At 43.1% G+C, this 13,078-nt stretch overlaps 1 protein-coding gene across 10 annotated transcripts in view; it reads right to left on the bottom strand.

Annotated features, from left to right (window-relative positions):
• Positions 1-2,934: 2,934 nt before the first annotated feature.
• ak7b (adenylate kinase 7b) overlaps positions 2,935-13,078 on the bottom strand; it is a 170,402-nt gene continuing 160,258 nt past the window's right edge. For 8 of the 10 annotated variants that reach the window (XM_061843129.1, XM_061843136.1, XM_061843131.1 and 5 more), the window contains 2 exons: positions 11,649-11,807; positions 11,405-11,569 (listed from right to left, as the gene is read on the bottom strand). In XM_061843129.1, coding sequence (XP_061699113.1) covers positions 11,540-11,569; positions 11,649-11,807 — 189 coding nt within the window. In that variant the 3' untranslated portion in view covers positions 11,405-11,539. Of the gene's footprint in view, positions 5,797-5,959; positions 6,040-11,404; positions 11,570-11,648; positions 11,808-13,078 lie in introns of those variants that run through there. The other 2 variants (XR_009798358.1, XM_061843135.1) reach the window with 2 other exon arrangements.

Raw genomic sequence — 13,078 nt, 5'->3', positions numbered from 1 at the left:
ACTGCCAGATTTGTCTTTTGAAAGTTAACTGATGTCTTACAGACTATTTCAGTAATTGTCATTTACCGGTTTCTCATCCCATCATATCCAAAGTGATACATCTTGGGAGCAAAGTGGTTCACAACATTGTGGTTGATGTCCCTCAATACTGAAGGTCTGTCCCAGTGGAGATAGCTTCATCACATCTTTACTCAAATAGACACTTTCAATTATGTCTGCCAGCTCTTCGTACTCATTTGACCCTACATCAGATGCACAACTTCTGATAATGGGTTTAAACTGACATTTGTGGCTATGACCATGGCAGTAAGTAAGTGACTTATACATAATGTAGGGATTTGCTAGTTGGACCCTACGTGTGTTCACGGATCGAAGAAGAGATGACCAATGATTAGAGTTAACAGCAAATGGATTTATTACAAAGAAACGTGCAATAGAGACATCCAGTTCTTAGTTAGGCATCTGCTGCACATGAGACGTGTCTTCTGACAAGAAAACGCAAGAGGAAGACAAAGCTGCAATGTAACACAAGGTTTTTTAAATGCGTGAGTCCATGGTAGCGTCTGGTCTTCAGCTGGGATAGTAACTTTCTGCTCCTTATATGGTGTTGTGTGTCTCCTTCACTTGCAGCCACAGCACGGCAATGCCAGGGCGATGAGGATGTCACCAGATGTTTTCTACGTACAAAGATCAAGTACAACTGCCACATTGCACATCACATTCTTGTATGATTAGCAAATGGACAATGCCTTATCTGTTGATTAAATGTATAAGGTCATATTTAAGCAAATAATGGAAGTACAATAAAAGTAAAGTAGTCTTCATTCTGTCTCTTGATCTATGAAATAGATCACAAAAACAAACTCAAAAAATAAAAGAACAGAATAGTCACACAATATGAGCAAGGGTAATGCAATCACGGGGCATGTCAACATCATGACAATCAGGAAGCAGGGGAAGTTCACCATCATTTTCAAGGAGAGCGACAGCAACACTGAAATCATCCTGAGGAGTGTGTCGGGGTGGGTGTCTAATGAGGACATGATTACCACGGCCATCAGCTGGGGCACCAGTCGCCTTCTCAATCAGACAGGTTAAAAGACAGCAAATACAAGGGATGCAATAGCATCCACAGAGGGTGAGAATAGATGTGAAGAGAGCCAGAGAGATGAAGATTGATCAAATGACACCATTCCATTTACCAAACACATTTCTCCAGTTATCCCACATAGACGTGTCATTACCTTCATTTCCTTCATTTTCTTAGTAAGGGTTTCTGTAACAGTCCATCTACGGTGTTAGTGAGGTGTCCGCCGGGTTGGGTGTTATTCGGAATCATGGTACAGCATTGGTCGCCAAAAAAGGAAGAAACACCTCCTCTCTCGGCCAACAGTGACTAATGCGATTGTATTTTGGAAAGCCATAATAGATGTAGACTTAAGTTGCTCATGTACAGCTTCAAGTCCTTCAAGGGTGAAATAACCCAAACATTGCACATTATAATGTTTGTAATTGATACGGTCTAAATATTTGTTACAAGCAATAGGAAAAGAGCAGAAAGTACAGGTATATTTTCAAAACCGGCAACTACCTGATCAGCCAGTTTATACTCATCTGGGACACCACCGATGGCTGTAGCGTCAAAATAGGTGGGGTCGTCCACACCGAGCCAGGTAGGTTTGGAACTACGTGAATGGTGTAGGGCAAGAGCTACCTTGAAGTGTTCAGGAGCAACCGCCAGATCATCTAGGGTGACAGGAACACCGGAAATGGGTAAAAGTAAAGTTAATAATGCACATCTGCCCGTACTGTTGCGTGTGAGGCGGTCGAAGAGACGGTCCCCTCCGCATCACCACCACACATCAGCACAGCTGACTGGTTGGAAGAAAGGTGCTTCTTGGGTCTCTTCACACTGATCTTCAGAGATATTTCCAATTGGAGCACCATTGCCTTTGAGGAAAATACAGGTGAAGTTTTGGTGTGCAACAGCATGATTAAACACGGGTTTGTTCTTTTGGGATGGTGTTACCGGGTTTTGAATTTTACATTCAATTTTAGTCGGCACAGAATTTTTCACAAGATCAAGATAACGAAGGTCTAGGTCCCATGCATACAACACAGTCCCTCTCAGTTTTATTACCTGCTTCTTCTGCCATGAGTAACTAATTATTGTTTACTGCGCGAACACCTGTCAAAACCCTAAACCACTCATCAATGGATAAGGCTGTGTTATAATGCGGCTCTTAGTTAGGCATCTGCTGCACAGGAGACGCGGCTCTTCATATGACTATTGGAGGCTGGGCCACGGCTCAATCCTGTGGGAACTGATGAGCGCGGGGCAGATTCATTTTGCTGTTTAGTCAGATTAAAGGCTTTTATTTGGACAAAAATTTATATAGGTATCTTTTGATCTTTGTTAGCCTTGTAAACACATAAGACTAATGTGTCACACTTAATGGGGGACGAGAAATAAGGGGTATTATGGACGGCAGGGGGGGGGTCCCAATAGAGGGGAAAGAGTGGTGTTAAGGGTCAGAAACAAATGGGGTTCTCTATTTGCTGGTCCTCTTCTGATAGAGTCGCTGTTGCAAGTCTCTGGCGGATTTTTCCCATCCATACGACGCCTTATCCCACCATCCCCATAAATTGTGTGTGATATATCCCGAGCCCCCAGCCTTTGTGCATCCACTCGTATCTATATACCAATCATAGTCTCCCCACTCACTAGCCTTGTACCCTCCAATGGAATACAAATTTAGATTTAGCCTAAGTACACCAGTGAATCAAGAAGCATTGTAAATAAATAAAGCTCATCCGTTTGTTTGCCGGGACTATCACAGGTATTTTCCAATTGTTCCATTGCGGTTTTGGCTGGCATCGGCACTGGATAATTAGAAGCGAGACTCCCCCCCCCCCCCCCCCCCCATATGCCATTTAGCTCTGTGATAAATATTTTCTGGGTGGGTTGTGCTGACGGCTGGCGCGCTGATGTGGGTGTGGGTATAGGGTATTTTTCAGCGATTTCCCAAATCAAAATACCAAGAACAATAAGACCAATAATAAAAATACCATAGATTCCTGCTCTCCCTCTCTTGGTCTGAAAAGCAATCAGGCCATCTGTAAGAATCATGGTTAACAATAACTAACAACGAACAATAAAATAAAAGTGCAATTAAGAGTCTGTAGCAGGGCGACCTGTAAGAAGTTCGTAAGGGGAGAAACCAGTAGAGCAAGACACAGTTTGTCTCACAGACATTAGAGCAAGGGGGAGAGCCTGAACCCAGTTCATGCCAGAAGAGGTAGATATTTTAGCCAGTTTCCCCTTCAACGTGCGTTCAACTGAACCTTGACTGGCGGGGTGATAAACACAACCAAACTTGTGCGTTAACCCTAACCACTTCTCTACAGTAGCGAGGTTTATGGATGTGAAATGTGTACCGTTGTCCGAGCAAATGAGAGCGGGGAAACCGTGCGTTGGGATTCAGTGGTTCACCAAAGCTTTCATTACCGACATGGCATCTTCGTGAGCGCAGCGGTAGGCTTCAGGACATCCGGAAAAGGTGTCAACAAAAACAAGAAGGTAGCGCTTACCTTGAACAGGCGTGATCATGTCTGTGACATCCATGACCAGTTCAGCACCGGGCCAGGTGAGTAAGTCAAAAGAACCTGGCAACGATCTAAGGGTAGGGCGAACATCGTGTAGCTGGCAAATATTACAGTCACAACAGTGGGCGTGACACAAGTCAGATATTTTAGGATGCCACCACATGTGAAGTTTGGTTAGCATGGCTCTGGGACCAATATGAGCCATAGAGTGAGTTTCGGTCAAAACATCACAAAGTAAAGGTCCATCAGGTAACACTGGCTGGCTATAGGGGCCTAACCAGAGACCGTCAGGGGCACAGGGGGCTCCGCCAGCACGCCACATAGTCTTTTATTCAAGAGAGGCATCGTGCTGTATTTTAACCAATTCACGATGAGACGGAGCTATGGGCAGGTCAGGAGAGGATTTGTCAGATAATTGGACAAGCATCTGTGGGACATAGCCCACAGCCTGTTTGGCAGCCAAGTCGGCAGCATTATTGACGAGGGCCATAGTTGAAGTGGCCAGGGACTTTGACGATAGCCACCGCCGAAGGTTTGGCCAGGGCTTTGTCTAATCGTTGGATCAGTATCAAATGTGCAACAGGAGTTTAGGACTTTGGCTGTTTTAAAGTCATTCCGTTTCCATGCAGACAGGCCCAACACAGCAGCTGAGACAGCGTAAACTGAGTCAAAATAGAAAGGGGCAGATTGTCTGGCCACCGGTTTGAGTGCGAGACAGAGTGGGAGCACTTCCGCTGCCTGGGATGAGGGAGCATGTGTTAGTACTGAAGAGGAAACATTTAAAAAATCACTTAAGGGCTGCTACTGCACCACGGCAGCCGCGGCGGCCAAAGAGCCATCCGGCTTTCGGTAACAGCAACCATCAGTGAACAGCACCCTGCAAATAGTCAGAGGTTGGACAGAGAGATCAGCATGTGGATGAAGAGAGTTCGTCACAGCAATTCCACAGCAGTGTGGGTCTACATGCAATTCATCAGTCATGTTAATGCCGGTGTGTACACGTGTGATCTTTGGTGCCTTAAGAATTTTCAACAGGCGTGTTTGCCCAAGAGAAGATAGTGTGAATGCTGATGAGGCAACATAGGCTGTCACCGAGTGGTCAGTAAGGACCACGAGCGGATATGACATTACCATGTGTGCGGTTTTTTGGATAATTTTGGCAAGTCTAGCTGCAAACCTAGTGCATTCAGGACTTTTGGCTTAGAGTGGATCAAGTGGAATGCCACAATACATCAGGACATGACGTTTTCCATCCCTCTTCTGATATAAAGTAGTATTCACAATGGTTGGTGTGACAGTAACATCTAAGTGAAATGGAATGGTGTAATTTGGAGCAGCCAGAAATGCTGCTGATGCGAGATCATGTACAAGGGTGGTATAGGTAGAATCTAACTCTGCTGACCACTCCAATTTGGCAGCGAGGTTTCTGTAACCTTGGTCACCTTGGACACCATGTGTCTGAGGGGAGCGGTGCGATCTGCAAAGCTGCTGTAACCGCACAAATCAAGTAAAGCAAGCATCTCCTTCACCATGTCAGGACGTTTGTGCTGTAGAATAGGAGAATGATCCTCCGAGGACATAGTTGATTCTTCAGAAGACACCACTCTGCCCAAAAAGGTCATCGATTTGCGACATCACTGAAGCTTCTTCCTGGAGGCTTTGAATCCCAGCTCATGCAAATGGAGCAAAACAAGTTTAGTTAGAGACAAACATGACTCTGCTGTTGGGGCTGCCAACAGGAGATCATCAACATACATCAGGAATTTACATCTGTCTGGGAGTTCTAGATCCTGCAGCAATGATTTCAAACAATGATTTAAAATCCTGTGTGAATTTTTGAAGCCTTGTGGCAACCTGGTGTATTGCAAATCGTGTCCATGATATCTGAATGCAAACAAGTGTCTACACTCAGGTGCGAGTGGAATGCAAATAAATGCATTTGCCAAATCAACTGCTGTGAAGGATTTCAAATCAGGTGTGATGGTAGACAACATTGGTGTGGTTGTTACATCAAATCATGCACCATATGATAAGTGTTGTCATCTGCTTTTAGAACTGGCTTGAGTGGTGTACACCATGAGGAGGTGGATGTTTCCAGGACTCCAGAATTCCACAAGCCAGTGACAGCGTCCTCCATCCCCTGGTTAGCAGCCGCGGGCCAAGGATATTGATGTCGGTAAACATGAGATCCTGGAAAAACATTGATTTTAATGTCTGGTGTCTTAGTATAATGTCCAACATCAAAGGGTCCAGGGGACCAAACTGATTTAGGTAGTTCGTTTAACATTGACTCGGCGTCATCATAATCACGAACAATGATGCGATATGCATCTGCAGATTTGGAGATCTGTACTTTTGTGAGTGGTGTGTTCTCCCAGTCAGGTTCTTGAGTCAGTCGTTTCACCATAGGTCCCAGCTGTTGGGCCTCGTGTCCTGGAGACAGAGCGAGTGAAATGTGGGGTACTGACTCTTCCTGCATTTTGAACCTTGTCATTTGATCTCGTGTAAGAGAGCAGGAGGCCGCGACACCCTCTCTTGCTGCGTATATATGTGTGGATGTAATGTCCCAAGCATCACCTTGTATGCATGCAAAGTTTTCCATGTATACTAGATTGTGATTGCGGTCGTAAAATAGTGTGAAATGGTATGGATCTAGTGGAAGCAGGTAAGCCCAAAGAGTGTTTAACCAGGGCTCCCACAACAGAAATTGATGTATGAGACCAGATTTGAGCGGTGTTTCCAGTTCAAGTCAGGACCAATAAATGTCATCAGTTGGAGTTTGTTCACTTTCAGGTGTCATAAGCCATTGTCCAGAGTGGCAGACGTCAGCTGCTGGCATTATCTATAAATTTAGCAAGGAAACAACAAGTTCTTCAGAGCCACATAATATGGAGGCATGTGCCTTAATCAATAGGTCACGTCCTAAAAAGTTCACTGGTGTTTGTGGTGAGTGTACAGAATGGTGGAACTTCTGTCGAGCCAAGATTGTCGGTCGGGGTTGAGTCCATTGCATGGCCTGTTGAGTCCCTGAGAAGCCTATTAATTGCACAGTGTGTTGTGACAATAAAGTGTCCGGGAGCGAGATGTTGAGTGAGGAGTGTGTTGCCCCTGTGTGTCAATGAGTGTGTTCACTTTTCGCCCTGCAACAGAGATGGGCATCATAGCACCTGCATCGCTGGACCCCTGGCTTCCCAGGCACCCCTAGTGGTACTGTCCAACCTGCTGCTGTCCACCCTGCTGCCAAGGTGGCCCAGCAAAGCTGTCATTTCTGCCTCTGCCTTGGCCTCCTCAGTTGTTGAACCAGCCACCACGGCCTCGCATTGGACCTTGAGATGGAGGAGCTGTAGGACAGTCTTTTATCCAGTGATCGGGAGAACCACAACCAAAACACTCTTGATCACGTTGATGTTGTTGCACTCTCCCATGGCCCCTTCCATGCCTTCCTGCGTATCCACCCTGTCTGTAACGCCGGAACCCACCTGCCTGTCCAGGTGGTTGTACCTGCCCAAAAATTACGTCTGGTGTGGTCTTGGACTTTTCCTTCTTATCTACCTTCTTTTATGTGGCGTCATCTCTTGCCTGTGGTACTTGTAACTTAAGAAGTTGCTTTTGGAGTTTAGTAATGTCATTATCCTCACCCACTTGTTGGCTTGAATACATTTTGAGGTGATGCACTAAGTGTCGTCTAAATCTAGGCTCATCTCCGGACAGGAGGTCAGGGTCAGCTTTAAGAGTGGTCTGTACTGGTTCAGGGAGAAGTGCAAGCATCGCAGTCCCGAACATAGCCTCCTCCAAACCAGACTGTCCATAGTGACGTCCAGTCGATTCAGTCCAGATTTTAGTACACTTACCCAACTGCTCATTTGGGTCAGTATTACCATAGGGAACATAGGAGAAGGAGGTGGGTGCGGCGGTAACAGGAGTGAGGAACCTCTCTCTGACAGCTGCTTCCAGACGTTTGAAGTATGCTCTCAATTGGGTCCATTGGGTACGTTAAGTGTGCCTACAGCTGTCTAGATTTCTCGTTGTTCAATACTAGTGCATGACCTTGACGCTGCTTGTCTCCAGTCTCCCATGCAGTGTGTATACCCTTGTAAAGTTTCCACAAAGCTAGACAGCCATGAATTAGCACCAGAAGAGAGACGAGGCAAGTAAGGAGTAAGACAATCAACATCTTTAAAATCAAACAGCTTGTATAATGGACCTGCCAGAGTCTCTATCATCTGCATCATTACAATGTTTTGTTTGCTTGTTTTTTATCTGTGCACTCTGTCGTACAGGGGGGACAACTAAAGGATTTCGTTAGCAAATCGGCAATGGTCTGTGGTGGGGGTAAGTCATCTATGTGCTCCCCGTTTTCCTTTTCCTCATACTTCTCTGTGCCTGTGTGTGTGTTGTACTTGCGTGTGATTCAGAGTGTGTGTGTGTTCGATGTGCCTTCTTCCTCATTTCCAGTCCCTTTTATTCGTGTCCACAGATCAAATACAACTTTTCTCAGCTCCATCTTTTCTTCCTCCGTCATGGGCTCCTTGATGCCCTCAATGTCACATGCCACCTTACCTGCGATTCTCATAATTGGGTAGTTACCTGGTCCTATTCCAACGTCCGCCTCCCGCGCATAGGGCAGAGAGAGTGTTGGATACAGGGGCGCGGTCAGCACCGGTCGGGGAGTAACTGTACCATCTTCTTTGCTTACTTTGCCTTCATTCGACTTACCATTACCCTTTTTCTTCAACGTTGCCATCGCCGTAGCTGTTACCGTCATTAAATGTGCCATGCACCCTTCTCTGTCCACCTCTTTAAGTTCTCTCTTACACTTCCTCTTTTTGTTCCATGAGCCCTTGTCAAGTTGTGTTTTTGCCATTGTTTTAATGCACGCTTCCTTTCTTTATCTTGTTTCCTTTTGTCAACATTAGCCATTATTTTCCGCTCAATTTCAATGTGCATTTCATCTTTGGTCGGATTATATCCAGCACATTCACGATCAAATTCACCATCCATGATTATTTTAATTTTGTGGTCACTCTTCTTCGACTAAACCCAAGCCAATTCAACAAATCAGAAAACAAAAAAGTTGTTGCTTGCGAAGCCAAGTGAACGCTGTATGGGGTTTTCAAAGCAATCCTCGTGAAATGCTTGGAACATAATACTGCCGAATTTGACTTGTAACTCCAATGCCTCCGCTTTGTCTTCACAAACCTGGTCCATACCTGTTCATTTTTCGGCCATTTATGTAAGCTGAATCCGTCAGTGTTTGTCGCAGAATAACCGTATGCAACACACTTCCTCACCATCTTTGCTAGCTTTTTCACTCTCTGGCTAAATGTTGGCTGGACATGAAATTAGATTTCGGAGAGATCCGGAACTTGCCGAATCTAAAGGACACACAAATCCTGAGACTGCTTTGATGCTCGTATATTTCATTTCTGTTGTGTTTAGAATTTTAAAAATATTTTTAAATGAAATTTTAGCCTCATTTGTATGATAGACAAATCAAATACATTTCCTCTGGATTAAACCTTGAAAAATAATTGCAGTACCACTGCCATTTTTCCCATTTCAATACTTGTTCATGAAATTAAAATTGACCGGTGTTGCCTCATTTAAAATGCTATTATAGCTACTTTCTGTGGTCCACATTTCATTTAATAACAAAAAAAAAAAAAAAACAGATCACATTGCAGTGATGCCATTAATCAACGTTGATTTATGACCCAATGACCTGATATTAGCTAGTCTAACAGTAATAATTGGAGACAATGGTTTTATAGATTCACATTTTATTCTTACTAAGTTTGGAGTTCTAAATTTTTGTGGCATTTTGCCACACTGCTGTGCAGTTTCCCACTTCTTTGGCAGCAGAGATTACTTTTCTTTTAAAGTTAAAGTTAAAATAAACTCCCGGACACGTTGCTATGATAGTGAGTGCGATTGTTGTCTGTCTCTATGTGCCCTGCAATTGGCTGGCAACCAGTTTAGGGTGTACCCTTCTTCCACAATGTTGATAGCTGGGATAGACTCCAGCACTCCCGAGATCCTCGTGAGGATAAGCAGCGCAGAGAATGAATGATTGAATGTCAATCATGGTTGTGATCAAGCTAAAAATTCAGTAGTTTACCCAGGGGAAGAGTGTCGCAGCAAAAATGATCAAATAAATTGAAGGCTTTTTTTTTTTTACTCAAAGGACCTATTTTATCTGCCACTCCTTCTTACTATCTTCCTATTTGCAGTAAAATGTTTTTTCAAATATAACATCTCATCTCACTGTGAATCTTGACTTAATTCGAAACTGTGATGTGCCATGCTCAAATCATATGCTGATGATATAAATGCAGTGTTGTGTGGAGGAGTGTTCCCCAACCTTTTTGCACCACAGACTGGTTTACAGTAGGAATTTTTTCACATACCGGATACGTGTGTGTGTGTGTGTGTGTGTGGTGTGTGTGTGTGTGTGTGTGTGCGCTTCTGCTTCCTCCTTCAACCATTCATGTGTGTGGACTGTGGGCCTGATACAGGAGTGGGCATCGAAATGGTTCTAGACAGCCAGACGAGATTGCAGTTCTGTAGCTCCTCAATGACAATAGACTTTTAACTCTGTAAAAGTATTTCTACCTTTGTCGAGCAGAAACCTACACTTGCATAGAGCTTGTGCATGTGATGTTACCATTTTCACGGTGCCATATTGCCGGTCAAAAAGAGCTGCTCGACAGTGTGGGGGACATTGAACCGGAGCATAATATTCACAATGCCCGAGACTTGTTGCGCTATTGGTTGTTAAAACAGACGAGACAGCTATTGAGATCATTCTCGAGCATACTATCTGAAAAGACCATAAAAGATCAATGGATTTCGGCTATTAAGCGTGATGGCTGCAAACATTTTGTTAAAAAAAAATCTTTTCAGTCAATGAAATTAGCTATATTAATTTAAGATGTGATTCGTTTTTTGAGCTCTGTTGCCATGAGCCAACCCGCAGACAATGGAAGCGTTCTGTGCAGTCTCGACGTGTCAATTTCATCACACAGCTGTTGCGGCAGAGGAGATCCAGTCAATTTTTAAAATAAAGACATTGACATCCAAATTCCAACACAACACAAATTATATTAATTGGTCATTCATTCGGTGGCCCGGTAACAAATGCCTCACGGACTGGTTGTTCAGGACCACTCGTGTAGAGCCCTAGTTGACATTTTGAATGATAATTTGCAACACTTTTAACCCACTGTCCATTTAAAAAAGACTAACTGAGAAGACCTGAGCTTGCTTTAACCTGCACACATACAGTACATATACACAATTTATATATATATAATTAGAATATATTTTCTGGCATGCTAAATAGTGTTTACATTCACTGAGAAAATTATGAAATTGGAATTACTTTCCATTATCTAGCCCTTAGGCGTTGCAAGGGAAAATAAATTGTTTTTGTAAAAGGTTTTTTTTTTCGACTACAAAATGAATGTCTTACCTCGAAGTCTGAAAAATAGTGTCTGGGAAAAGTATGGAATTTTGAAATGTGAAATGTGTACGAACACCATACAAAATATTAATGACTAAGTTGTGTTGTATCTGTGCTGAGTTTGTATTGTTTCAGTTGTCTTCTGCACCAAATCAAGAAATGTGTATTGATATGCTTGTCTTTCACGCACAGAAAAGGCAAACCATATTTTTCAAAGCACATCATTTTCAGTGATGACATGGGAACAGTCTTGGCACGACATTCAAAACTGGTAAATAAAACTTTGGAATGGGGGGTCATGAATTCAAAATGATCTTGTCTCAAAGGCCCAATGTCTTCATTTGAAATAACCTTTATTTATAATAATTTCAAGAAAGTACATAATTTTAAAATGAAGGTTATTAAGACAACTCTTTTTTTTTCTGCAACGAAGGGTGACAGAGGAAAACCAGGGCCCATCGACTTCTGTGGTCAGGGGTTATTCTTGATCAAATACTCTGCCTGAAAGGATGCAGTACAATAACAGATCAAATATTCAGGAAAAAAATTCAGGGAGACCAAATCATTATCAGTCGACTACCATGAAGTCTATGGGATCCTCTGGCCACGCTGAGCCGCATGCAATCAAGCCCAGAGAGAGAGTGGTTATGATGTGCTCCGTCAAGTAGGTCTTCATTTGAACAGACAGAACCTCCAACTGCTGCACTTCCCATTGTCTCTTCTCCTCTAAAGTCTTGGTCTTTCACAAACACAGAGTATCTTGTATCAAATTCCATACCAAACAAACAACCACAACAAAATCACAATCAGTGATGTTTGTCTTCTGTGATTTCTTTTCCTTTGCCTTTTTGGAATACATGTATGATAGCTTCATCAAGCATACTTTAATTGATGACAAATATAAAATTGTGAAACTATTTAACACAACTCTCGAAGGTCAAGAAATTACAGGCAACAGAGAGAAAGTGAAATGCAACCCTCTTGGTCTTGAGAAGAGGTGTGCAGCAGAAATGATTAAGTCAATTATTTTCAGAGTGTACATAAAACAAGTTGCACATCCCCCCCCCTCCAAAACAATATATGTCAGAAGTCAATAGTGTGCATCAGAATCAGCTTTATCGGCCAAGTGTGTAACAGAACACAAGGAATTTTTTCTCCAGTAGTCGGCACCCCCCTGGTCCGACATTCCAAACAAAGAACAAAGACCAAGAGACATTCACTTCATGGGAACTATTCTTTATAAGAGTCACAGATGTGCCCCATATTATGTTGATCTTGTACAGAGTACCCTTACCCTAACGGTTCTGGTTGTAGACCAGTGCAATGAGAATTGTGCAAAGGGAGCAGTTTAAAGTGACGAATTATGGGATAGTCTACAGAATATATTACTAATACCAATACTGATTGGACCAGCAGTATGTGAGGTTGTGTCACAACAACGGCACAGGGCAGAAAATAAAAGGTTCGCTGATCAAGAATTTAATAACTTAATTGCCAGGGGGGAAAAACTTTGAATGCCTGGTAGTTATGACATGCATTGATCGGTCGCGCTTAACCGACGGAAGGAGCTGGAAGAGATGGTGGCCAGGATGTGAAGGGTCCAAAAGGATCCTGCCCACTCTGGACCTAATTTGAGTGATGTGCAATTCTTCAAGGGTGGGTAGGTATTATACATAAAGTAGTTATAAGAAGAGAAAATTGCAACACTCTAAAACACGGTATTACTAGTTTATGAGTGATTTGAGAAGGGTGATTAGTCATCACACATCTTGGCACGTACGGCTTTTAAGTATTACTGCATAAGTATGTGACTTTCCTGACTTGAATCTTGAATTAGAGTAACAAATGCTATAGTTTTTCTGAAGCATAAGTGATCTTACAATGGAATACAATACACATGACATATAGTATGTTGAGAGGAACACCAATATTTAAAAAAAATCTAAAACAAGAGCAAATATAAATCACAGAGGTCTCCTCTGCAAGAGATGATGATAAGATGATAAGAGA

Source organism: Syngnathoides biaculeatus, chromosome 15 (assembly GCF_019802595.1).
Source record: "Syngnathoides biaculeatus isolate LvHL_M chromosome 15, ASM1980259v1, whole genome shotgun sequence".
Classification (NCBI taxonomy): domain Eukaryota; kingdom Metazoa; phylum Chordata; class Actinopteri; order Syngnathiformes; family Syngnathidae; genus Syngnathoides; species Syngnathoides biaculeatus.
Note: the sequence above shows the minus strand (reverse complement) of the source record. Positions and strands in the feature narration are given on the sequence as shown.